Source organism: Pelodiscus sinensis, chromosome 1, assembly GCF_049634645.1.
Source record: "Pelodiscus sinensis isolate JC-2024 chromosome 1, ASM4963464v1, whole genome shotgun sequence".
NCBI lineage: Eukaryota > Metazoa > Chordata > Testudines > Trionychidae > Pelodiscus > Pelodiscus sinensis.
Window position 1 is genome coordinate 61991515 of NC_134711.1, and position 27378 is coordinate 62018892.

The 27378-nt window shown below is 42.7% G+C and overlaps 1 protein-coding gene across 1 annotated transcript; it reads left to right on the top strand.

The window, feature by feature from the left end:
* The first annotated feature begins 1087 nt into the window (after positions 1-1087).
* HELB (DNA helicase B) lies at positions 1088-26097 on the top strand. The gene is made up of 13 exons (XM_075931344.1): positions 1088-1360; positions 5273-5650; positions 6314-6537; positions 8081-8971; positions 9820-9991; positions 11264-11405; positions 15960-16090; positions 18643-18727; positions 20401-20460; positions 21675-21933; positions 23208-23342; positions 24023-24523; positions 25608-26097. Exons 1-13 carry the CDS (start codon positions 1171-1173, stop codon positions 25695-25697), a joined length of 3258 nt encoding a protein of 1085 aa, XP_075787459.1. The 5' UTR covers positions 1088-1170; the 3' UTR covers positions 25698-26097.
* Positions 26098-27378: the final 1281 nt, after the last annotated feature.

Genomic DNA, 27378 nt, shown 5'->3' on the forward strand with positions numbered 1-27378 from the left:
ATATAATGAGGGTGCAATGGAACAAGAGCTGGACACTGAGATGCACAGAGAGCTTGGGGATTGAAGCATGCCTATCACTAGCCTGCAGAGGGCCTGCATATATTAACAGGGAAGTGTTTGTGTTTCCTATGACTGGTAGATTCAAGGAGTTGGTACAGAGCAGGCACAGACAAGCTTTCCTCATTTTAAGTGTAGATGATGGTGTGGTGTCTCACAACTTTAGGTATGCTTTTGATCACACTTTTGATTTAAAAAAAATGCATTCCAGAATATCAATAAAGCACGTGTTAAATTGAACTGGCTAACTGATCTAAAAAAGTATTTATTGTTGGGGAATCATGAATGAATATGTGTATTTTAATTGAATTCTATGGGGATCGGTACCAGGCCCAATGCTATTCAACATTTCATAAGTGATTGGAAGTAAATATAAAAATCACTATTGATAAAATTTGAGGATGACACCATAAAGTAGCATAGAGGTAAATAACTATGAGGATGGGGCAGTCCTATGAATCAATCTGGATTGCTTGGTAAATTGCATTCATATAAATTGTTTTAATACAGCCAAATGTAAAGTTATGTTCATATGTACAGAATGCAGAACTGTATTCCTGAAAACAGTGACTCTGAAAGGGATTTAGGAGTCATCACAGACAAGCCACTCAAGGTGAGCGCTCAGTTTAATGCTGCAGCAGAAAGACATAATACTATTCTTGGATGTTGCTGCCGTACCTCAGTGGGTCCCTGCTAAAGATGCCAAATTCAGGACAGAGTACTGAGAAATAAGACAGACCTTCCCCAAACTGGTGGAATCAATTTTGTTATATGCACCAAGGCATGTATGCATGTGCACCACAATTGAACAAGCTTACTTGCTTGCCTGGGTAATTCTGCCCTCACGCCATTGCTGGTGTGTACAGGACAAAAAAGCCTCAAGCCAGCAGCTGCGCCCCTGGGGGAACACAGAGGGGTGCTGTGCCGCCCGCAGCGCCCTGCCAAGGGAGGGAGAGAGGGCGCAGCCAGCACATAACGCCTCTCCCCCCACACTCAGGCGTGCAATCTCTGTGGGGCGGGGTCAGCGATCAAGCCCTGCCCCCCACGGGGGGGGTGTGGCTGGCGGGGCCCGGCGCGGAGGCGGAAGGGGCGCTGTGCCGGAGGAGCGGGACGATGGCCCTGTCCCGCGGCAGGTCGCGGCCGGCGATCGAGCTGTGCGGGGTGCTGCTGCCGGCGAAGGACAGGGAGGCGGAGGAGTCGGAGGACGACCCGGACCCTGATCCCGACCCGCTCTTCTTGGACGCCGAGGAGCTGTGCAGCAGCGGCCTGGTGCTCCGCTCCTCGCTGCCCGCGCGCCGCAAGGGTGAGGAGCCGCCGCGCGACACGGAGCCCCCCGCCCTCCCGCGCGCGCCTCCCCGCCCCCTCAGTCGCTGGCTCCGGAGCTGCAGCCTGGCAGCCTGTTGCTGCGCCGGCCCCTGAGGCTCTTCCCTCCCGCTGCCAGAGTCCGCGGGGAAACTTCCCGCGCTGCTCCTCCGTGCCCGAGCAATGCAGCGCTGGGGCCCTTCCCCAGGGCAGCCCTGCCCCGAGCGTGCCCCAGACCACGGGCGGACATTACCGGCTCTTCCACTGCCTACTGGGCTGTGAGAAGACACTTGGGGCAAATTGTAAGAAAACAACCGCACAGAACACTGCAACCACTAGACCTGGCTCCCAAACAGACTTTATGGAAGGGCGGGAAACTTGGCCACACCCGTGATAAGTAGATCTCTGGCTCACTAAAATCATGCTTCAGAGGGGTAGCCCAGTTAGTCTGTAATTGGAAAACTTAAAAAACAACAAATAGTCTAGTAGCACTGAAAAAACTAACAAAATATGTGGATGGTAAAAATCCATGAGCTTTTGTGGCAAAATCCACTTCTTCAGATGACTGCACTATTGAAAGTCAGGAATGAATGGGGGGAGAGGAGGAAAAAAAGAAAAAAAAAATCTATTTATTGTCTCTTTCTCTCCTCCCCCTCCCTTATTTATTCCTAGATCTGGACTTCTAATACTCACTCTGAAGAAGTGAGTTTTGTCCATGAAAGCTCATGATTACCATCCACATTTTTTTTTAGCTTTTAAGGTGCTACTAGACTATTTGTTGTTTTTTAAAATTGTGCTGTACCATGGATGTTGCTGGTACAACCTGTCTAGGGATGTAAAACCCCATTTAATGGGTTAACTGGGACACTGGGCTGGGGGGGGCACTCCAACCCAGTTGGACTAAATCACACAATACCATCCTATCTCCTCCCACCCTGAAAAAGGGTTGCTCCAGCCTGGCTGGAGTGCCCTGCCTGTGGCACACCCTGCCTAGGTGGCCAGGCCCACTGCTATCGGGAGCTGCTCTGGTCCTGCTGGAACACCCCACGCCCATGGCGAACTCTGTGAGGCTAGAGCAGCCTCCCACCTGTGGTGGGTGGGGAGCTGTTCCAGCCCCCACTGGTGAACTGAAGCTGATAGCCTCAACATTAATGAGTGAGACTTTACCAGTTAACCATTCATATCCCTAACCTGTACTGTATTATATTTCTGAAGTTGTTCTTGACAAAGCCCTGTCTCAGATGGTTTACCGTATTTTCCGGCGTATAAGGCAACTGGGCGTATAAGACGATCCCCTAATTTTCTAGTTAAAAGATAGGTTTTCGTCTTATACTCGCTGTATAAGACTACCCCCCCTTAAGAGGCCAACCGGCAGCGCCCCAGCGCCCCTCCGCCTCCCCGGCTTTGCTCCCGGTGTCCCTGGTCTGCTGGAGATGGTCCCCAGCAGACCAGGGGCACCGGGAACAAAGCTGCAGCTGTGGCGGGACCCCTCCGCCTCTTCGGCTTTGCTCCCAGTGTCCCTGGTCTGCTGGAGACGGTCCCCAGCAGACCAGAGGCACCGGGAGCAAAGCCGCAGCAGACCAGGGAGACGCGGAGCAGCTTTTCTCGCCCCGGAGAACACGGGCGACGGGACCACAAGGTCCCGCAGTCTGTGTCCTCCGGGGCGAGAAAAGCCCCGTTTGTACCTGCAAGTCGGGGACTGCCTGTATCCCCGGCGTATAAGACGACCCCCGATTTTTGGGGGATGTTTTTTAGCATAAAAAGTCGTCTTATACGCCGGAAAATACGGTAGTTGGATTTGATCTTGTTTGGGCAGGAGGCTAGACTTGATGACCTCCTACAGCCCTAGGATTCTATGATTTCCATTTCAATTGGAATAAAAAGTGTGTAGTAGGGATGCTGAATTTAGATTAATCGGCTAATCAAATAGTTGATACAATTTGCATCGACTATTCGATTAGTTGATAAGGAAGTCCCAGGGCTGTTGCAACACTTCAAAGGCGAAAGTGCTGCGTGGATCATGGGGTCAGTGGGGGACTCAAGCAGTCCCTCACTGGCCCTATGCTCCACACAGCATTTCAAAGTGGCAGTGCCGCATGGAGCCCGGGGTCAGTAGGGGTATGTCTACACTACCACCCTTGTTCGAACTAGGGTGGTAATGTAGGCATACCGCACTTGCAAATGAAGCCCGGGATTTGAATTTCCCGGGCTTCATTTGCATAAGCCGACCGGCGCCATTTTTAAATGCCGGCTTGTTCGAACCCCGTGCCGCGCGGCTACACGCGGCACGGGCTAGATAGTTCGAACTAGCAAGCCATTCCGCACTATCTGTAAGCCTCGTTCCACAGATACTAGCAAGCCATTCCGCACTATCTGTGGAACGAGGCTTACAGATAGTGCGGAATGGCTTGCTAGTTCGAACTATCTAGCCCGTGCCGCGTGTAGCCGCGCGGCACGGGGTTCGAACAAGCCGGCATTTAAAAATGGCGCCGGTCGGCTTATGCAAATGAAGCCCGGGAAATTCAAATCCCGGGCTTCATTTGCAAGTGCGGTATGCCTACATTACCCCGCTAGTTCGAACTAGCGGGGTAGTGTAGACATACCCTAGGAGTCTCCCCAGCTGGCCCTGAGCTGCATGTGTTGTTTCAAAGTGGCAGTGCCGCATGGAGTCCACGGTCTGGCCTGAGGCTGCGTGCTTCTGCTTTGAAGCACTCCCTCCTCTTCCCTGTCCCTTGTTGCCTCTCTCTGATAGAGGCAACAAGGGGAAGAGGGAAGCAACTAGTTGACTACTGTGTATCAACTAGTTCACATCCCTACTACATTAATGGATATGTGGAGCTTGCCTGACTTGTATTGCCAAGATAGTGTGTTCAAATCCAGTTACAATTGTGCTTTCATCACTTTGCTCTCACTTTATTAGTGAGAGTGTCAATTAATTCTAGTCACTTTTGTAACAAAAAAAAGATGTGAAAATAGTAGAATTAAGCTGCACTTACGACCTAATTTGTTCCTGGAGAACTGTCGTAAATTGAACCCTTTTTTCCCATAGGCGCAGTGATAAAAATGGGGGTTCCGTTCCTGGCCCACTTTGCCTCCTGGGAATTGTAGTCCGCGGCACGAGTGGCTCCCAGAGCCGGGTGGGGGCTGTGCTGGGAGAAGGCGGCAAGGCATGAGCAGCTTCCAGAGCCGGCTGGGGGCTGTGCCAGGGGAAAGCAGCGTGGTGCAAGCTGCTCCCAGAGCTGGCTGGGGGCTGTGCCTGTTGGAGGTGGCGGCAGGAGTAAGGCTGTTGTAAATGGGGAGTCGTAAGTTGGGGGTCGCCTTTATTCTCTTTCCCTTACTTCTTCCTATTTGTCTGTCCTTACATAGTGGTAGCTCTGAGATATGCAAAATCTCTGCTTTGGATGTCTGGAATAACGAAGTTTATCATTGTATATAGCTATAACATAGGCAAGAGGTTGTGTGTTCTTTAAGGTAATTAAAAGGTCCTAGAATAGAACTGTTATTCTGGAGACTAGATATTGCCATTTTTTTTTTTAAATAATGAAGTTAAAACTTGTTTTAAGCATATCATTAATAAATTAATTACAATTTTACATTAAATAGGGCAAAATCTGACCATTAGTAAGCTGCTTTAACTGCTTATACAAATATTCATACCAGAAAATTATTAAATGTATTGTTGACTTTAGTCACAGAAACATAATCAATTTATTTAAAAATAAGGCTTATGTCTGAGATATTTTTCTTCTTTTTCTTTTTCTCTTTTTATTTGCTAATGTTAAAAGCAGTACCTAAGAGGATTATAACTAAATTACATCTGAAAAAATATTTATTTGTTTTTCATTAGAGAATTTGTTATGCAAAATGCAATAAAGATTTTTTTTTAAATGTAACTGATATTTTTATATTTCAGTTATAATACAAGATGAAAGATCCCAAAAGATGTATGACGTGGTGGGCAATTTTCCATTAGTCGGCGCCTGGTGGAAAGTTCATGTTAAAGTTAAATGCGTGCAATCAAAGTATTTTGTGCAAGGATATCCATCCTACTTCCTACGAACTGATATAAGGGAAAACCAAAATGCAGTTTTTTCACTCTTTTTTAACGAGTGTGGTGTTCCTGATTCTTTCATAAAAGAATTTATGAGTTTTCCTCAGAGATCTGTCCTGAATTTCAGAAACCTTGAAGAAAAATTAAATCAGTTTCAAGAGTCAAAATTAAATCTTCAGAAAGGGAACAAATCAATGAAAACCAAAGATTTTGATATTTTTTATTATATTATGCAGTCATGTAAGTATAATTTATATATCACTGGCTTATACAAATAAAACACTGAATTATTTTTAAGATGTTTTTATCCATGCTACTGTGCTTGTAATGTGTGTTTTTAAATGACCATTGAACCTGAAAAGATTTTTCCTGGGCACATAAAGGGAACTCCTCTACATGTTTGAAGCTAAGCATATATGTGTAAGTCTTTGTATGAGCTGGGCCCTGTACCCTACAGATAGAACAGAAATCAGCTGGAGAAAAAATGTAATAGAGGAACCCACTTAAAGGAAGATCTGTTAAAAATTAACTTCCATTTCACTCAAAAGTGCTGGCAGTTCTGCTGAACTTGATATTTGATTGAACTGAAGAATGGGTGATTACTAGGTTTATGTGTATACTGTGAATGTTGTGCACACATCAAGGAAGGTAGACTTGATTACTAATGTGAAACTGACTACTTATAAAATGTCAACTGCACAATTTAATCAAAATGGAAAATATTTTTAATCTTGTAGTAATCTTACTCATATCAATAGTGTATATACAAAAGCTTTGCAGACAGAAAAAATAAAGAACCAGTTCTATTGAATTTTTTTTTAAATAAAGCTTACTAATATAAGTAATTGCATTTTACCAACACTCTTTGTATTTATATTTTCTTGATTTGTGATGGATATGTAGTTACAGGAAAGACTGCTTTGGTAGCTTTGAATTTCCCAATGATAATGGAGTTCCTGCCAAGACTTCTGCCATATCATTTTTGCAATATCATAAAGGGTGTGAGCTGGGTTAGAGTGACAAAACAGAACAGCAAAACTGATGAAAAAGCTTTTCCTCAAAATGAGATACTACCAAAATTAGATGAGATGTTAAAAAAAGAACCATGGAAACTTGGATTCAGCAGGGTAAGTAACATGAATGCATTACATTTGATCATCATATAATTCAATAGTATTTGTTCCAACTATAACCCTTTTCTTCTGAATGTTTGTTTCTTTTTGAAGACAGGTTCTTAATCCATTTAAAAAGAGCCATAACAGGGTTAGCTCCCGGGCGAGGAACTAACCCCGCTGTGGCTTCCCCGCTTATCAACTAATCAATGGAAATCCATCAACTAGATGGAATGATCAAACTAAATTTAATATCCCCATATCTAAAATCTCTAGTAATATTATTCTGTAGTATTTGGCTCTTGATGATCATTTGGGTATAAAATAGATTTGATACAGACCTCTTTTTTAGTACCCAATTTCTGTTCATATTTTTGTACAATGGGTCAATTTTGTATAGCAAAATGATAGATGGGATTTATCAATCGTCTTGCTTTGTTTGGTTTGAGAAGGTAGTACAGGCAGTCCCCGAGTTACGCGGATCCGACTTATGTCGGATCCGCAGTTACGAACGGGGATTTTCTCGCCCCGGAGGACTGGAGCGGCGGGATGCCTGGTCCCGCCGCCCGCCTCCTCCAGGGCGAGAAAAGCTGGTCCCCGTCTCCCTGGTCTGCTGGGGGAGCCAGCAGACCAGGGAGACGGGGAGCAAAGCGGCGGAGGACCCGGGCCGGACCCGCGGCGCTTCCAGCTGATCTGGAAGCGCCGCGGGTCCGGCCCGGGTTCTCCGCGGCTTTGCTCAGCGTCTCCCTGGTCTGCTGGGGGGGGACACAGCTAGTGCCCCCCCCAGCAGACCAGGGAGACGTCGAGCAAAGCCCGGGGCCTGTGGTAGAGCAGGTGGGGTGCTGCTGGTTGGTCCCGCAGCACCGCTCCTTGGCGCTACTGGACCAACCCGGCAGCACTCCAGCTGCTCTGCCTCAGGAGTCCTGATTCAGCCGCTGCTGATCAGTTTCAGCAGCGGCTGAATCAGGACGCCTGGGGCAGAGCAGCTGGGGTGCTGCTGGGTTGGTCCAGTAGCACCAAGGAGCGGCCGCGCTACTGGACCAACCCAGCAGCACCCCAGCTGCTCTGCCCCAGGCGTCCCCAAGTCAGCTGCTGCTGAAACTGACCAGCGGCTGACTACAGGAAGCCGGAGGCAGAGTTGCTCTGCCCCGGGCTTCCTGGAATCAGCTGCTGATCAGTTTCAGCAGCAGCTGACTTGGGGACGCCTGGGGTTCTTAAGTTGAATCTGTATGTAAGTCGGAACTGGCGTCCAGATTCAGCCGCTGTTGAAACTGATCAGATTCAGCCGCTGTTGAAACTGATCAGTTTCAGCAGCGGCTGAATCTGGACGCCAGTTCCGACTTACATACAGATTCAACTTAAGAACAAACCTACAGTCCCTATCTTGTACGTAACCCGGGGACTGCCTGTATAGCTAGAATTTATTAAAACGTGCATTTTGTCTGTACTTCATACCTTCTGTATTTTAAATTTGTATTTAATGGCAAAAGCATTAGTTCTGCAGTTACATACCAATGTCTTGTGAAATAATTATTTTTTTTTCCGTTTTGGTGGGCAGATCACCTACAGAGAATTGAACGTTTCCAATTGTGAGGCAACTTGGACAGCCTTCTGTCAGTGTGAACATCTCCTCTCGAAGATTCCTGAATTGCAGAAGAATGCATTAATAATATACAATAAACTCAAGCAAAAATGTAGAGAAATGGGACACACCTATGAAGAACAAGACATTTTGGACTCTCTGGTTTTTGAAGATATGCCCATTGAGCATGCCTGGGAGTCCTTGAAATTTTTGAAAGATGAGATGATAGTGATTGGTGAGAAGAAACTGGTATTTCTTTCTCACCTTTACAAATCTGAAAAAAACATTGCACTTTCTGTAAATCATCTAATGACAAATGACCCATGGCAGTTATGTGTTAATGCAAGAGAAGTACTTAATGTTAGATATGCTAACAAATCAAAAGCAAATGGAGATATTAACATAAACAATAACCAGCTTTATGAAACAGAGCAAGTGTTAAACCCAGACATACAAAACTCCTCAGATATACAAAACATTGGTGACAGTGATTTTCTTTATAATGAAAAAGTATCAGATATAGAAACTACAAGTGAAGCAGAAGTGGACCCAGATCAGTTGAAAGCTATGGAAATGATTTGTTCTAATCCAGTGACAATCATCAGTGGAAAAGGGGGTTGTGGGAAGACTACTATAGTTTGTTGCCTTTTTCAGTATTTAAAGCAGTTGGAAAAAGAAGTGGTAAGTGCTTGTAATGATTTTGAAAAGGACCTGGATGCATCTTCTGAATGGAGTACTTCTCATCATTTTTGCCCAGAGGATATTTGCCCAAGAAACCCTTTAAATGTTTTACTTACTGCACCTACAGGAAAGGCAGCTAGTCTCCTGAATGAGAAAACTGAGCTTCCTGCCTATACTCTCCATCAGGTATAAAATATTTGTGTGCATTCTCTCTCCAAAGATCTTTTAGTGTAGATCTTCTTACTTTGTACAATAATCAGATTACTATTGGAACCTCTTAATATTCTTTTGACTGTTCATAATGTTTAATCACACTTTATACACATTTAAGAGTCAGTCTTGTTTTTTCAAAATTTTACAAGTCAGTCTCCTAGAGGCATAAAAATGACACTTTTTTCACCAGTTTCATATACTGAAAATCCAGAATCCCATGGATATTAAGAAAAATTGATTCTCCATGTCTAATATTTATTGTAGGTTTTTAAATTTTAAAAAATTGGGCTTGACAAAGATCAGGCAGCATACAAAATTTGCTTCCAGCAAATAGACTGATAATCTACCAGCCACTCTTCTTACCAAGAAAATAGATGTTTTGCCCAAAAGGGCAGCAGACTTTGCTATATTGGACCAGTGCAAGAAGTGAATTACATAACTGAAGATCTTCCACTTCATATGCCCTCTTCCACTAGCTTCTAACTTTCAAATCTAGAAATTTAAAATTAGAAATCAGGAGACACCCAGCTGCCTTAAGATTCTATATTTGAGGAGCTATGCCTCTGCATAAGTAGTTCTAGTTGACTGTGCTTTGCTAAAAAAATTGTGTTCTGGAGGTGTTTTCCTGGTTACTGGAGAGTAGGATTGACCCTTGTGAGCCTTCAATGATTCAGTTTCATGACAGAAACTCAGATGATGGCTGTGGTAAACACAGCTTGGAACATCCCACACTTTACTTCTTATAAGAAAGTTATTTAAATATGACAACTTCAGTTGTTTCTTGAACAGAAGCTAAATTATTTATTTTGATTGCTTTATAGGTCATCTACAGTTTTTATTCATGGATGTTAAGAGATGGACCAACACCATGGAAGTTTTCTAATGTGACAGTTTTGGTTGTGGATGAAGGGAGCTTAGTATCTGTACAAAAGCTCAGTTCAGTTTTAAAATTGCTGTGTGACCATGCTCAGCTTGCCAAGCTCATTATTCTTGGTAAGTGAAAAGCAATGGTATAAATTTCGTTTGATTTCATATTTCCTGAGTTATGGAATATGAGAGCTTGCTGTGTGCTTAAGATTGGTGGTTACACAATAATTAGTTGAAAGAAATCCAGTAGAGGTATTATGATTTATGTATGATCATCAAGCTATAATCTCTAGGGCCACCTGAAAAGTATGTTCTGATCCATGGATTTTGTTACCTTTGCCATAAAATCATAAGTGAGATGGGAAATGATCATATCATCCAATCTACCTCCCTGCAAGTGCAGGATTAGTCACTATTATATATCTTCTGGTGTTATGTCTGCTTCTAAAAGTATTAAATGATGAGGTTGTCACCACTACCCTTCAGATTTTTCAACAAGCTGATAGTACATCTTGCTGTAAAGAAGTTTCCCCTAAATTATTTAAAACAGTTTGAAAGAGAATTTTGATAGCCTATGAACTGAATAGAAAAAAAGTAAAATATTTGATTTAGGTAGTTCAACCAGTCAGATCTGAAGTAACTTGTTCTCAGTCTAACAAATAGAACAAAAAAGCATGAAAAGAAATTAAGGGGGTTTGTACTCCTGTATCTATTTTTGGAGATCATGGTTTTTGCCCTTCTAATCATGGCATTTGTTTTTAAATGTATAAATTCCATAGACTGATTAGTGTTAATGCTCACCATACAGAAAAGAGTTAACAGTATGGCTGATACTGAGTATAATAGCTTTTTGAATTGTCAATATAGAACATCATTAAAAAATTTAATGTATTGTTATAATGGATAGGAGGAGTGCTGATCAGAATCTGGTGACCAAGGGTACATCTAGACTACATGCCTCTGGCGACAGAGGCATGTAGATTAGGCTACCAGGCATAGGAAAATGAAGCGGCGATTTAAATAATTGCCGCTTCATTTAAATTTACATGGCTGCTGCGCTGAGCCGACAAACTGCTGATCAGATGTTTGTCGGCTCAGCGCTGTAGTCTGGACGCGCGGGTGTTGACATCAAAGGCATTTGTCGACCACCCAGGTATACTGAAGGGAAAACAATCGGAACTATGCAGCAACATCATTCAGAGAAATTCCATATTGGAATTAGTAGAGAAAAACAGAATATTACAGAATTTATATGATGTATGCATGCCATGGCTCTGTCTTGTATTGTAATGGAAGTGAAGTACGTATTTCTTTTCACTGCTGTATTAGAAATATTTTCTACATATTGTTCACTGGTTCCCACTGTTCAGAAATACTATTAATATTTCTTCTCTTTAGGTGATATTAGACAGTTACCCAGCATTGACCCTGGCAATATGCTCGCTGATATTTTTGAGGCTCTAAAATCTAGAGGCTTGTCTGTGGAACTAAGAACTAATCATAGAGCTGAATCTCAGCTAATTGTGGATAATGCCACAAGGTAGGAATTTTTTGTATATATTGGAGAATTTTTTTTTTATAGAAGTCCTGATCCTTTTATTTTGTCTGCAAAATGGTAGTGGCACCAAGCCATAACAATAGTTATGTGACTCACTGTTTGTTACAGATCTTTCATATCTTTAAAATTGCAGCTGAAATTCGTGCACCGAGGAGCAATTTAAAGACAAAAGTTGAATAGAGTGTGCAAAGCTTTTGAATAATATAAAGTGCATATTAAAAAGAAAAACCCATGCAAATTGGAGTTTCTTTAGTTCACTCTTTTTAAATATAACATTTGATCCCACTGATGTCAGTGGGACTATTTATGTGAGTGAGAGTTTGCAGGCCTTGATCCTATGAACATGTAGGCACATGAGCATTCATAGTGCTGTAGGTCTAGATCAGTGGTTTCCAGCCTTTTTACACTCAAGATCACTTTTTAACTCTCCAAACAGGTAAAGATCTACCGTCCCACCCCTTCCTTGAAGCCCTGCCCTCTCTATTCTCCTCCTGTCCATCACTTGCTATCCCCCGCCCTTACTTACACACTCTGATAAACAGTTTCTTTTTAAATTATGCGATATATAAAATTAAAATCACGTGTTTATAGTTGTGAAATAAATGGTCTGTTTTTTATTCATGCTATTTAAATCTAAAATGAAGCATTTATAATTATACATTTTGTGGGGGCAGAGTTCTGTGGCGGGGTGCAGGGAAGAGGGAACAGGGTGCTGGGAGGGCAGAGGACAGGGTTCTGCAGCAGGGGACAGGGTGCCAGTGGGGACAGGAATAGGGACAGAGTTCTGTAGCTGGGAACAGGGGAGTGGGGACAGCGTTCTATGGCTGGGGAGTCCCCTGCATCTGGCCCCCCCCCCCAGAGGGAAACCAGCACGCGCCTGCCCCGGGACCGACCCCCCCCCCCATGCAGGGAAGCCCCCGCGGGGCGCCTGCCCCAGGGCTGACTCACCCCTTCTGTGTGGTGCAGGGAGCCGATGCTCCCTCCCGCAGTACACCCAGCAGAGCAGCTAGCGCTACTTCCGGAATCGCCAGAAGTGGTGCTAAGCTGTGGGACTTCTGTCCATCCCCGGGAAGCCTACACTACCTCCATTTTCACTTGAGATAGGTAGTGGGGCTTCTTGGGGATGGGAGGGAAATGGGGACGGGGCGGACAGGATGCCTCGCGATCGACTGGTCAAGGCCTCGCAATCGACCAGTCGATCGCGATCGACCAGTTGGTGACCACGGGTCTAGATTCTTCTGCAAACTGCTCTGTGCAGGATGACCCTTCTATCCCCTAAACAGCTTACAGGGTGAAAGGTTTTTTGTTTTGAAATTAGTTTTGAATTGCTGTGTGCTCAGCAGACTTTTCTTCATTTCAGCTTTCCATTTGCAATTACACCTCATAAATGGAGTTTTACCACAAATCAGTGATACATAGGATGAATTAAAATTGATGACTGAAATGTATTTCAATTAAATTTAAGGCTAATTTTTGTCTTCTGAAAATAAACCTGTTTACAAATGATTTGCAGTGATGACAACCTATGTTCAGGCCTAAATTAATTATAATATATTGTTTTTAATTAAATTATTTTGCTTCAGCCCTCAACCCATCTCAAATGTTGAGTTAAATGTTGCCTGCTTTATAACCAGGGCTTGACAAACAGAGGCAAAATCTACTCGCCAGCCCTGCACTGTGCATGTGGAAGACCCACATTGCGCATGCGCGTGCCGCCGGTGAACAGGGCGACTAGCTGAAATCTACTCGCCATGGGCGAGTAGAAACAGCGATTTGTCGAGCCCTGTTTATAACTATATACAAAATTGATGGAGAACATCTTTAACTTTCAATTCATGCTTTATTAACATGCCACATGGTCTCACATTGCATTATCTACAATATTTTCAGTCCGTACAAATGGAGCAAATGCTAATGTTTACATTTCTTTCAAAATATTAGTACTTTCAGTTTCTGTTGTGAAGAAAAGCTTTGCCTTTAATTGCTTTTGGTTTCACTTGGCTAGCACATATAGATACAATACCTTCTTCATTTGGGCTAGCTAACTCAAAGTTGGGAAACTGCCTAGAAGTAGAAAACCAATAGAAAAGAAAAAATTTTCTTCCAATCTATGAATAAAAAAAGCAAGTGAGAAAAAAAGCAAGTTTCGCTGCTCTGCTGACCAGAGCTGCCAGAGGTAAGCCCATGCCCCAACCCAGAGCACCCACCACCCTGAGCCCGTCATCCCCACCCAGAACCCTCATCCTTTGCTGCAACTGAACCCACAGCCTCTTTCCAAACTTCAAATCACTTTTCCCCAGCCTAGAGCCTTCCTGTACCCCAAACCTCTCATCCCTAGCACCTCTCCAAAGCCAGCACTGCCAACCCAGAGCCTTTGCCAGTGAATTCGCTGGTGGCCAGCCAAGCTGGGCTGCAGCAGCCCCAGCTTGGGGTGGGGGTAGCGGAACCTGGACTCTGTTGGGACCCAACAGCCGCAGCGGAGCCAGTGGAGGGACTCTGTTTTCATGGCTGTGGCAGGGGCACAAGTTTAAAATCAGTTATTGCTGGTTTCCTGTTTACTGATTTGAAACACTTTTTAATAATTAAATCATCCGCCCTAATGATAAATGCAACAAATATTCTAAGAGTGACTAAAATTCAACTAATATTTCAACAGTTAGGCCCATATAACCATATATTTCTCCTTAATATAAGTTTCCTTAGTTCTTTTTCCAGACATTTAAGTCCATTAATGAGTGCCCAGACAGGTTAAACTGCGGTGCCCGCGGGCGCCATGGCACCCGCCAGGCCATTTCTGTGCACCCGCTGAGTGATTGTGGCCAGGCCCGCCCCTGGGGCAAGTGGTGCATGGGCTGTGCCGGCCCCTGGGCGCACAGCGTATGGGCGTCCCTGCCCCCAGGTGCGCGGTACATGGGCTGTGCCAGCCCCGGGCGCGCGGCATATGGGTGGCCCTGCCCCTGGGTATGCAGCTCAGGAGCGGCGCTGGCCCCAGGCGCGCAGGTGATGCCGGCTTCTGGGTGTGCGGCACAGGAGCGGCGCCGGCCCTGGGAGTGCAGCGCGTGGGTGGCACGGGCACTGGGCACGCAGCGTAGGCGTTGCCCCGCCCCTGGGCATGTGTGCAGCCCCGCCCCATGGCGTGTGTGTGCATGAGTGGCCCTGCCCCATGGCACCTGGCAGCCCCAAAAGGTTGGAGACCACTGGGTTAAAATGTTCTCCTACAGGTTTCTGTGCGTTACCATTCCAAATATTTGATTTGTGTCAATTAGTCCTTTGTCATAGAGACTGTCTAGTTTGGCCAATATACCATATACACAAATTAGATATTCAAAGCAGACATTCTTCTAAAAAGGTAATTTCACAAGCTAACTACAGAGAGAGCAAGTGTAGGATTGATCTTCATATGCAAATTTGACACCGTCTCCCTTGGTTTGAACAAAGACTTGGACTGGTTAATATACTATAACATCTGCTTTTCTTATATTCAACACCCTATTGACAGCAAAAGCTAAGTATGGGATGCTTCCAGCCCACTCAATTAGCCTCATTAGCACTGGGACTACAACTGACAGTTACACATATAATCAATTTTCCTCCCTCTCCCTCCTTATTCTGAAGGTCCCCCTTTTTTTTTCTCCACTCAAGATCATCTCATCTAAAGAAGTAGGTTTTGCCCATGAAAGCTTATGATACTATATATATATTTTGTTAGTCTCTAAGAGTGCGTCTACACTACAGGACTTATTCGAAATAAGGTATGCAAATTGAGCTTACTTCAATTGTGTATCTTATTTTGAAATAGCTTTTTTCAAAATAGGGAGCATCTACACAGCACTTGTTTCGAAATAGAGCGCTCTTCCTCTGACTTCTCTTATTCCTCATACAGTGAGGGTTACAGGAGTTGGAGTAAGAAGTCCTCCAGCTTGATAGTTTTAAATATTTTGAAATAACTGCCTACTGTGTAGATGCGGACTAAGTTATTTTGGAATAGCGCTAGTTATTTCAAAATAGTATTGCAGTGTAAATGTACCCTAAGATTCACAGGACTATGTGCTGTTTTTTAAAGTTGTTTTTAAAGTTTCAGGCTAACATGGCTACCCCTCTGGTACTTGTATGATGTAAAAAACAAAACAGTATTTTTCAATTCACAAGTATTGATAATAAAAATAAATATGAAGTGAGCATTGTGCAATTTTATTCTCTGTTCTAATTGAAATTAATATATTTGTAAATATAGAAAACAGCAAAAACATTTAAATGGTAGTTTAACAATGCAACTAATCACGACTAATCACTATTCATTTTTTTTAATTGCTTAACATCCCTACTTATTATCATTATTTTCTTTGGAGTCTAGACCTTGACTATACCTTGAATTTTGGACCTTGACAAAACTAATTGATTACCACTTGTCTATATTTTAAAGAAGTTAAAGGAGGTATCCATAAAATTGTATAAGTAAACTTAACTATGATGCAAAAGATTGAGGTGCACAGTTGTATTAAACTATTTTTCTTTCTTTTTTCTTCTGTGCTTAAGAATCTCTCAGCGAAAATTCCCAGTATTTGATTCGGTACACAAAGTCTGTGATTGGAATGAAAAGTTGATCATGCCAGGCCCTGAGAAAAAATTTATTTTCATTGTTTTGCCTTCTGGAGACAGTGGTCAATGTATGTTTGTATATTTAGTTAACGATTTGTTAATATTTCAAAAACTTCTCTTCTGCAAAGTGTAACACATTTAAGTGAGATAAAATCAATTTCGACATCCTATATTACAGGAATGAATGATTCCAGTAAATGTAACTTAATCACTTAAAAATGATAGACTATTAAATTAGATTTTTAGCTATTTATTCTTTTGATTTACAAAATGAGCATACCCATCAAGAGTTAAAAGCATGTACAGCAGTTTAAGAAAAGCAATAAAATATAGAATAGATAAATCATATATATAAAATTACTATAAGGTGGTATCATTGCACCAGATTATGCATCATTCCCATCGTGACTGTAAGATTTATAGTCTAGGACCATGTCTTACAAAAGTTTCAGGTACCAAATTGAGAGAATCTTAAGAAGATTGATTTCCAGAGGATAGGTGCTTGAGCTTTTTTAGGAATGTCATAGCAGCAAGTCTAAACTTTGCATTCATCCTGTTGGTCATCAGTATTGCAAATGGACACTAGTGTTTTTATTTTTTTTAATTTTTAGGATCTTTTGTTTGTCAACCTTTAAAATACAGTAATTCCTCATTTAACACGTGCCCGCTTAACATGTGTTCGTGATAGCACGATTTTTTTTTTCAGGGAACGTTTTTTGAATTACACGACCATCCCTGGAATAACACAGTTTTCCCCCGCCTCCCTGCAAAGCGGTGGAGGGTTTGCTGCTTGCCGCGCTGTTCCCCGGCGACCCCTGACGAACGCAGTGTGGGTCCTGGCAGACCCGTAACAGGGGCATACTCCCAACCCAATCCCCCTTCCCTCTAGTCCCCTTCTTTCCCCAGAGTCAAACACCTCCCCTCCCTGCTGTAACCCAGTTCCCTTTCTCCCCCAAACTTGTGTCCCGGTCCCAACAGACACCACTGCTTGAAACACAACCCCCACCTTTTCCATTATTTTCAATGGGAAAATTTACCCCGCATAACATGTTTTCACTTAACACGATCATTTTCTGAAACATATCTATAGTGTTAAATGAGGAATTACTGTATTACACGTATAATCAAACAGAGCTATAATGTAACTTTTTTAGACATCAGAAAACTTCATAAATATATAGAAAGGAAAGCAATTGTCTCAATATTCATATGTTTTCATTTCTTAAGAAATTTGTTCAGTGGACAGAACACTTATTTTATTTCCATATGGGCTGTGTTTCAAAGTCTAAACTTCTAGTTTTGGGTCTTTTTGGAAAATGTAATATTTAATTTAAATATTAAATCAATTGTCCAAGGATTATTCTAGAGATTTTTCTTTTAATTGGGTGGAATATATTCTAGAAAGCTATGTAGTGTTGAGAAGCAAGAGGTTTTTCTTCCATAACTTTCAGAATCACTGTTCCCTGGAGTTAAGGGGGAGGAGAGGGGTGTGTGTGAGAGAGATGTTATATAGCTGATAATAGAATAGTCGACTAATCTCAAGAATTCTTAGTGGTTAGTCAACTATTCTGTAGTTCCTGGGAGTGGGTCCGGCAGCCAGTGCAATCCGGCCCCACTCCTGGGGAGCCCCCATTTCCACCCTGCAATGCTGCCTCTTTTTTTAGAGGAAGCAGCGCAGGGTGCCTGGCGGGAGCCAGTCTGCAAGGGAAGCCAGTTTAAAAACCAGCTCTCTTCATGGATCGGCTGCCTGTCACTCCATGCTTCTGCCTCTGACAGAGAGGTGGCAGCAGCCCTTGTCTGTGGGGAGGGGTCCGAGCTTCCCCACAGACAGAGGCTGCTGGGGGGAAGGGGGCAGGGATTGCTGCCGCAAATCAGCCTCTGCCAATGGCAGGCCTAGGATGGCTAACAGAGGCTGCTCCAGCAGCAGCCCCTGTCCACAAGGAGCTCAGACCCCCTGCGGTCAGGGGATGCTGCCGGAGCAGCCTCTGTCCACGAGCCAGGGCCTGTCACCAGCAGAGGTTGCCTCTATGGGGAGTGGGGGCTGGTGGCACCATGGAGCTGGCGCTGGAGGAAACTTGCTGACCCCCGCCCCCCCCGGCCCTTGCTGCCTCTGATACAGGCAGGCAGCTATTTGTATGGAGCCTGAGCCCCTGATTGGGTGGGGCTGATTAAGCAGCTGCCGGCTGTGCTGCCACACAGCTTAGAGGAAATCTTGACCTCCCCACCCCTGACTATGCCTGCTGGAACTGCAGAGGCCAGGGAGAGGCACTTCTCACCTGGTCCCAAGCTGCTGTGGTGAGAGAGGGCTGGGGTAGTCCTCTCTCCTCAGGGAAGCCTGCATACTGAACCCCTCAGCCACACCCCAGAGCAATGATTCAAATGAAGCATGTACACTTTCATTTAATTTTTCAAAATTTTTCAAAAAACCCAGAAATTAATTGAGTTAAGGACCAGAGAAATGTCGGGTAAATCTTCTAGTATAAAATCTTTTTAATAAAGCTTTTTTCAGGGAACTAAAATTTAGCTTACAGGGGAACTGAAGCAAGTCATACTGAATTGTATTTTTCTTTTTCTTGAATTATTTATTCTACTTGCTTAATTTTCTTTCTCTTATGATCAGACTTGCAATCTGCCATAAAAACTTTACTTGAAAAAGGACCAGGACTGCAAGATGCCAAAGAATCACAGTTCATTGCTTTCAGAAGGTAGGGAAAGCATGTATGCAGACTTTGCAGAACTCTTGCAAGCATCTTGAGATTGTTGGTAGACAAAAACTGGGGGAAAATTGGCCATTTATCGTCTCTCTCAGGCATAGATTTTTTTCCATGTAGAATGTTGATAGCTTAGTTTTCTATTACTTTCTTGCTACTGCTAATGTATGCGATTCCTTTTGTACTATTTACTTTGCTACAAACTATTCACAAGAGTATTGAATATACTGTTCATGTTCATCCTGGGGACCAGTAGCCCTCTGCTCAAGGTGCTTTGAGGACATCAAAATTTCACATGCCAGGGGTAGCAACTGAGTTTTAACAAGCCGTCTTTCAGACTTGAATTGGAATAGGGTCCTCATTCAGGTTCTGTCTCCTAGCTTGTAGTCTTAACCAGCTTTATAACCTGGCAAAGATGATTCTTAGTTTTCTCAGTTCCTTACCATTTATTTTTCTTTCTTTGCTATCTAGTTTCATGTTACTCTTTAAGATGATAATTAAGCTTGTAGAAAATGATTGTCTCAGCCTCATCCTTATCTCAGATTTTCAATTTTCCATATTACTTTACAAAGTATTTTCTTTCTGTAGTTTTAATTTTCCAGATGATTACTCACATATTCATTGTACCACACAGGTTAATTTATGCTTGGAATGCAGTTGCAGTGGGTCATAGCTTTATTTGTCTTTTCAGACAGGTCTGTTGCTCCTAAAGCTGGTTCATAGCCTGTGTATATGTCTTCCAATTGCAATTGCATTTTTTAATTGTATCTAGTATCTAAGTGACTGGTAACTTAAACACTTTTGAACTCCAAAACCTTTTTTATCTAGAGAAAATGAGACAGAATCAAAAGTAAAGAGAGGGGGTTCTATTTCTGGTTTTCTTATAATGGAGATTGCCTATCTCCTAGAACTGGAAGGGACATTGAAAGGTCATTGAGTCCAGTCCCCTGCCTTCTCAGCAGGAGCAAGTACCATACCTGATGAATTTTTGTCCCAAATTCCTAAATGGCCTCCGCAAGAATTGAACTCACAACCTTGGGTTTAGCAGGCCAATGCTCAAACCACTGAGCTATCCCTCCCCCTAATTTTGCTAATTTTACTTATATTTTATCTTTGTTGTGAACAGAGTGATTCTGAAGTCGGGTTTTTTTTAAATTTCTGCCTTGGAATAGAGCTTGCAAAATATTTACTATCAGACCTAAGTACTCCAAATTCTACCATTGAGCTCCATTTAACAAATCTTGTGGGAACATAATCTGCAATGATAGGTTTTTAAGAGTTCTTTGGATCTCAAAGTTTCTAGAAGAGAAACATTGAAATGCTGGATTCATTTTACTTCCAAAGAGTCCATGGACAGACAAGCAGCACTACCGCAGTATAATAATTCTTGTTTTGCTGTTCTGTTTTGGAGGCAACCCCAGTTGACCTAGTTATACTTTGCAAGTTGTTTCCCTTCTTTTGGAATTAAAATAAAACAGTTCCTTTTGTGGCAGCATCTTTTGAACTACCACTGAATTCAAACTTTTTAATGGTCAGTAGAAAATTGTCATTACTAAGAAACTGTTCTCTTTCAGTTTGAACACACTTGTTTCTAGATAAATGCACATAAGTTGTTTTACATGCCTCTTGTGTTGCTAAAGTTGTGCCTCTTGTTTTCATATTTGTAGGCAAGATTGTGATCTAATAAATGAGCTCTGCTGTCTGCACTATTCAAAACATTCAATCAGGTAAGACAGTGTTTTGAGAATATATAATGGCTACGTCTACACTGGCCCCTTTTCCGGAAGGGGCATGTAAATTTCACGAGTCGTCGTAGGGAAATCCGCGGTGGATTTAAATATCCCCCGCGGCATTTAAATAAAAATGTCCGCCGCTTTTTTCCGGCTTTTAAAAAAGCCGGAAAAGAGCGTCTAGACTGGCCCCGATCCTCCGGAAAAAGTGCTTTGAAGTAGGAATAAGACCCTCCGGAAAAGGGCACTTTTTCCGGAGGATCGGGGCCAGTCTAGACGCTCTTTTCCGGCTTTTTTAAAAGCCGGAAAAAAGCGGCGGACATTTTTATTTAAATGCCGTGGGGGATATTTAAATCCCCCGCGGATTTCCCTACGACGACTGCTGAAATTTACATGCCCCTTCCGGAAAAGGGGCCAGTGTAGACGTAGCCAATGTGTATACATTGCCTTTCCTCCCTCTTGTTTTGTTTTAAAAATTGTTTCTCATAAGGGACCAAAATTCTACATACACTAAATAAAAATATTTTAAACTTTTAAAATCGGTTTTATGGTTGTCCAATGCCTTGTTTGATGTGTCCCCTAATTGACTGCCTGAGCAGCCAGCAGAAATAAATATGGAGAGCCTGTGACTTCCCTTGAAGTTTCATAGAAAGCTATGGGTGTTGGCTTTTGAGCCTCTCTCTGATTAAAAGAGGTGTTAGTGTCCTCAACCTGAGATTTTTGTGAGCAGGTGCTGAGCATTGAAGTTGATTTGCAAACAATTATGTTAAAAAAATTGTTAGTGCTTTTTGTTTTTTTTTTGTTTTTTTGCTGTGACAGGACTTGCCTATCAGACCGCACCTCTTTCTATAAACACAAGATCACTCTCTGCATTTCTCTGAGGCAACTCCTTTCCATTCCTTTCCCTATCAGCTGCTAAAATGATCAGTTTCAAAATAGTCATGACTTCAGCTTCAGTCCTTCCTTGAAGCGGGAGGAAGCAGGCGAGTTCTTTGCTCTTGGAGCCATTGCTACAGATGGTCCTTTCAAAGAGACAGGGAGACACACTGCATTTGTTTTTATTTGTAAGATTGTCTTCACTGTCATGAAGGCTAATAATTTTATTTTAAACAAAAGCTTAGTGTGCATATCTGAATCGGTTATATGAACCACCTAGATAAGTAGAGTTGCAAATAAATGTTTTATTTCAATTATTTCCTCTCTCCCCCAAGAAATCCTAAAAATCGCCTGTCGTTCCAATGTGATGACAAAATTTGTTCCACGAGGAATGCCTATCTCAAGGACCTTCTTCCAGAAAATAACACTGATTGCACAAGGAATAGTGACTCTTCGACTCCAGATCAATGTGTATGCAGGGGGTGTTGTAGAAGAAAAGCCTTTCTCAGTGGAGAAAAGCTACCCAGTGATTTTGGGGGCAGCGTTGAGGATGACAGACGACTCTGCAATGGAGAAATATTTTTCATAATAGATGTATGTATTCTTTTGAACGATTAATAACTGTCAGGATTTACCACAAAAGGGTGCAGGTCTTAATTGGGGTACATCTCCTCCTAGCTCTTAATAGACATTTGACATGACAAAATTCTCATGTGGTTCATCATTCTTGTCACAAGAAAGAACCAGAATTGTAATACACTTGAACCTCTGTAGTCTGGCAACCTTGGGAAATAGGCTATGGAATTTTCCGAACCATTGATGTTTGCTATAATGAAGGGTGCTGGGAACTGGGGTGCGGAATCTGGCAGGGAGGATGCAGGAGTGCGCTGGAGGTGCAGGACCTGGGGGAGAGAGGAATGGGGGTTTAGAGCTTACCTGGTGCCAAGGCCCCAGGCACACACATGGCTCTGCATTGCGGGGGAAAAGCCTCCAGACCAGTGCTTTGCTGCATTGCTGTTCCCCCAGGTAGGAGGAAGGGTAAGCAGCAGTGCACAGATCTGCTCCCTCTTTCCCCACCAAACAGAGCCCTCCTGTCCATAGGCTGAATTGAGGCAACTGTCCCAGACTCAGCACTGTGTCAGGTGCCCCAACTGTCCTATGGAGGGAGGGACCTAGAGGTTATGGGGGCCTGGCACACAGGCAGCAGGGGTTGCTCCCCCCCTCTCCCCTCCGCACTCACCATGCAGGCCGTCACCTGCCTCCCACTGCTGCGGAGAAGCAGGACGCAGCTGGCTAGGAGATGGGGGGTGGAGGGGAGGCTTGGTACCACGGGTTGGAGCAAGGTGTCAGATCGCTCTGGTTCCCTCAGCCCGAATGGTGTTTGTGGGGGAGGTGACCCGTTGCTGCCAAAAATTCAGAAGTGGGGAGGAGCAAAGTTGCATTAGCGTTCCCGTTTTCACTTGCATGCTGAGGCCACCATTTCTTATGAGGAGGTTGGAAGGTGGTGCCATCCCAGAGGGGAGGAGGAAGTGGTAGGCTGGTTTTGTCCTGGGGCAAATACCAGCTGACGCTGCTGCTTCCTATCTAGTTGGTGCTGCCAACATGTCAGTTAGGAGCCTCAGCTTTGCCCTGCCCAGCGTGCCCCCCAGTTACCCTTGCAGGCTTGGGGTAGACACTGCTATGCTGGCTGGTGAGGAAATATAAAAAGTCTAGGAGGAGGCAGCTGAAGCAGATGAGGCTCCTGCAGGTAGGGTCAGCGGTGAGACCCCAGTTTGTCTGGAAACTAGTGAGCTAGAAAAGAGACATGTGTACATGTTCAGATTTCTACAACAACTTGGTCACAAAGTTTCCTCACGCTGGCTCTATAGGATGTGGAAGTTGACAGATGTCGTTTATTAACCATCAGCAGCACATATGGTTCCGAATACACTGTGAGGTATAAGGCGCTGAGGAGAGAGTGTCATATAAAGCATGCATGGGCCAGAACTATTCACACTTTTCAGGTAAGAATTGTAATAGTTATGTCAGCCAGTAAAATGACTGACTGCTGGGTTTCTCTGTAATTTCATGGGAAAGATTTGATTTCAGGAGCAAAATCCTTAAAGATGAACTTAGCAACAGCTTTGGGCTGTGAGTGAAGGAAGTAGTGTGGTACTGGCTCTTCACTCTCTTGCTGGAACTAGCTGAGTAGCTTTGTAGTACATCTGAAGGGAAGCACTAATTGATCCAATGGAAATTAATTTACTATACAGTTGTACTTAAAGTGACTCAAGTTGATTAGTCTAAATGAAATTCCACGATTGACATCCAGAATTGTGCATCATTAGATACTCTCTGGGCAAGTGGGATATGTGAATGCAATTGACTTATTTTGTTGTTGTGGATTTGGAAATTGAAACAAACTTCAGAGGCTATCGCCATTCCCATGAGAAACTAAAATTGTGAGCATTTAGGCAACAAATATGCTCTTTCATTTACATCTCGCCTTCTAGTCCAGGTTTGTCTACCTGCTGGTATGTACCTGAGTAAGGTAACTTATAAAAAATACAGCCCCAAATTCATGCCTATACTTCTGTAGCTAACTGATGGCTGTTGGCACTTCTCTAGTAAGCCTTGTTTCTCAATAATTATTTAAAATGCTTTGAATTTGAGTTCTTAAAAAAGCTGTTTTTTTTTTTTCCAGGGTTCAGAGGAAAAAACAGTTGTCTATGTAGTCGGGAATGCAGGCCGACAGCACTGGCAGCATGTTTACACAGCTGTGACTCGAGGCCGCTGTCGGGTCTATATTGTGGCTGAGCAGCCTCAACTCAGGAAGGCAGTTACTACGAAGAGCTTTCCCAGAAAAACTCGCTTACAACAACGTTTGAGAGAGGTCTTTGCATTCAGTGACTCTACTGAACAAATGTCCTCTCAACTACAGGATTGTTGGCAAAGTCAAGGACGTGCTCCTCAACCTGGTCCTATTTCAGTAGCTCAGGATATTCCCCTCTCTTCTTTAGCTGTTGAAGACGACTTCACTGAAGCAGAAGAACCTGCAATTCTTCAAAATGTACAAACTAACAATGAACAGTGCAGTACTGGTGAACTGGCCAGTGCAGGCGGTGAAACTCCCCTTAAATCAAGTGGATGTAAAAGACAAAGCAGTTTTACGGATAGTTTTGAAAGTCCTTCAAAAGTTACCATGGTAAGAAACTGTTTAAAGAGTATTTAAAATTAAACTTTTGCAAAGATCTGAGAATTTTTCAACTGCTAAAACAAAGTTCAGAAAATGCAGTTTTATCAAAACCAAAACGTTGTGGAATTATATCAATCTTTTGTTGGTAAAATGTTCTCAGGTCTTGTATGGCACAAATGAAAGAATGAAGCCTGTCATTCAGTCTCAGTAATTAATGGCTATTTTAAAACTACAGGTTGGACCTCCCCTGTTCCAACACCCTCAGGATAAGGGATTTTGCTGGATCAGGGGCAGTCATTTTTGGCCTCTCGGCTACTAGACCCCTCCAGCGCAGGCCTGACGGCTGCCCTCCCCGCTGGCTGGCCCTACTGCCCTTTCAGCTCCAGCCTTTGCTCCCCAGGATCCCGCTGCTGCGCCAGGCAGCTCCACCGCATGTGGACACTGGGCTCCTGCTCCAGATCCTGGCAGCCCTGCTGCCTCTGTGCACTGAGTTCCCGTTGTAGAGCCTGTCTCCTGTTGCCACTTTGAGCAGCCCTGCAGCTTGTGCAATGGGCTCCTGCTGCTGCATGTGGGGCTTTTGCAGCCCTGCCGGGAAGCCGTGCTGCCCTACCAGTCTGCAAGGCTCCTGGGCGCTAGCCCTCCAGTGAGACACTCTCTGGTCCTGGAATATCCGTGGTCCAGCATGATCACGGATATTCCAGGACCAGAGAGTCCTGGCTAAGAGAGTTTCAACCTATAGTTACCTTAGAAGTAATATTTGATAAATTATGTTATTGAATGTTCTTTGATTTGCTCAAAGTTCATTAATAATTGATGGCTAAAATAACAAACTGTGTAGTGACTGATCTGTTGTGCAAAAGTACAATATTTATATGCAGATTTCTTATACACATTAAATTATACTAATGATAACGTTTACAAAGAGTCTCTCTTGGGGTTTGCCACTTGTATATTGTTATTCAAAAATCTCTAAACTACGTAAGTCATCAATGAAAATCTATTCTGAACATAATCCTTGTGTTGCATAGTAACATTTTATTATATTAAGTGCTATTTCAAGGCCTCATCACACTCCTCTTGTTTTGTTTGACAGGTAAATCCAGAAGATTCGCCCCTTGGGTCAGTCAGACTTCAGAATCTGACTTTGAAGTGCCCAACTCCCAAGCAGCTTTTTGGACCTTAACAATCACGTACATTAATATGACACTTAAATATGTAATACAACTCCAAATAAGGAACAGAGAAATAAAATATGCAGGGATTGGTCTTACTCCCTAAATATTTCGCAATATTTTAGGAGCATCATGTTTTTAATGTGAACTTTTTATATTCAGAATTTAACTCTTTTAGTAAAATATATGGTCTACTTTTTCTTGAAGATTTACGTGTCTATGTGCTTTTTATTACAGCCAAACAAATATATTTTTAAATAAACATTTTGAGGCCTTACAGATCTGTTCAGAAGGTAATTTCTTGGTCTATGGGTTTTTGAATACCATGTATATTGTTGATACAACACATGTAATATGGTTTGATTGTGGCAGACAGTTAACACCCATGTTAATAAATGCATTTTGACTAGACTTGCATATAGTGTGGATTTTTTTTCTTCTGTACCCGTAGCAATGGACTAACTTCATGGAAGTTTTGAGTGTCTCAAAATACAGATTATTGCCACCATACAGAGTCATGAAGTTGAATCAGATCTTGCTCAGAATAGATTTGTAACTCAGGCTATGTCTACACTGCGATTTTTTTCCGTCTTTTTTTTCGGAAGAGGCTTTTCTGACATTTGGCCTGTTTACATGGGGCCAAAAGTGGGGGGGAAAACCTCCTCTTTTGGAAGAGCCTTTATTCCTCATAAAATGAGGAATACAGGGCTTCCGAAAGAATGCGCCTACTTTTCTAGAAACTGTTCCGAAAGAGTGAATGCATTCCCTGGACGCGGCAGAGTTTTTCCAGAGTTTACTGTGTAGTGTAGACATAGCCCCACTACTTTCAAAGAAAATGATTTTCCCTTTGCATTCTATGTGTGCAGAAAGAAAGTTTCAACTTCATGAACCTGCTCTTTACTGCAGTTAATGTGACAATTTATTTAACGTTCAAAATGTGTCCAAATTTTGTAAGGCACTGTGAACAAAACATTTGATGGGAGTTCGGCACATGGGAGAGAAAAAATATAGGGCTTTTAAAGTGTGGGCAAGTGCCAGTTGTGAATTCCTGGATAATTACTTGACTTGATGCACTCGGAGATACCCAAATAGGAAAAATACGACAATTATTTAAACATTTGACTGACTAATACATAATGAAATTTGGATGGCTTATATTTGCCTAGCACAATGATGGCTGAAACTCCTAGGTTCTGGAATAATACTTTGCATATTTCAGTATAGATGATTTAAAATCCCAGTATTTAACTAAAGAGACTTGCATTTCTTGTCCTAGCTACACTTGTGGTAGAAATACTTGATATTAATTTTTATATAAAAAAGATGGTGAAATATCTGTAATAGTTTGTAAATATGCTATTTAACTGCTTTTTCTGCTGTCCAATATATGTAAATACCATCTCATTAAGAATATTGTCTTTAAATCACTGTTTATTCCATTTTATACAGTTTTTTCCATACAAATATTTGCAAGTTTGAGTTCCCAAAATCCATACATAGACAATAAATATCATGCTATTAAAGTATTAAATTTGTACAAAAATACTTTACAGTTTAATACTTATTTCTTACAAATAAAAATACATATTTACGTGAATCATGAACTTTTTGTTTTTACATTACTTTGAGTTAAATTTCATATTGACTGATCTTCTCTGGCAGTGCTGAAACATGAAGGAAACATTACGCTTC

Coding starts and splice junctions, on each gene's coding strand:
- HELB (XM_075931344.1), top strand. CDS start 1,171: ATGGCCCTGTCCCGCGGCAGGTCGCGGCCGGCGATCGAGCTGTGCGGG. Junction 6,538..8,080: donor GGAAACTTGGATTCAGCAGG/GTAAGTAACATG, acceptor TTTGGTGGGCAG/ATCACCTACAGAGAATTGAA. Junction 11,406..15,959: donor ATTGTGGATAATGCCACAAG/GTAGGAATTTTT, acceptor TCTGTGCTTAAG/AATCTCTCAGCGAAAATTCC.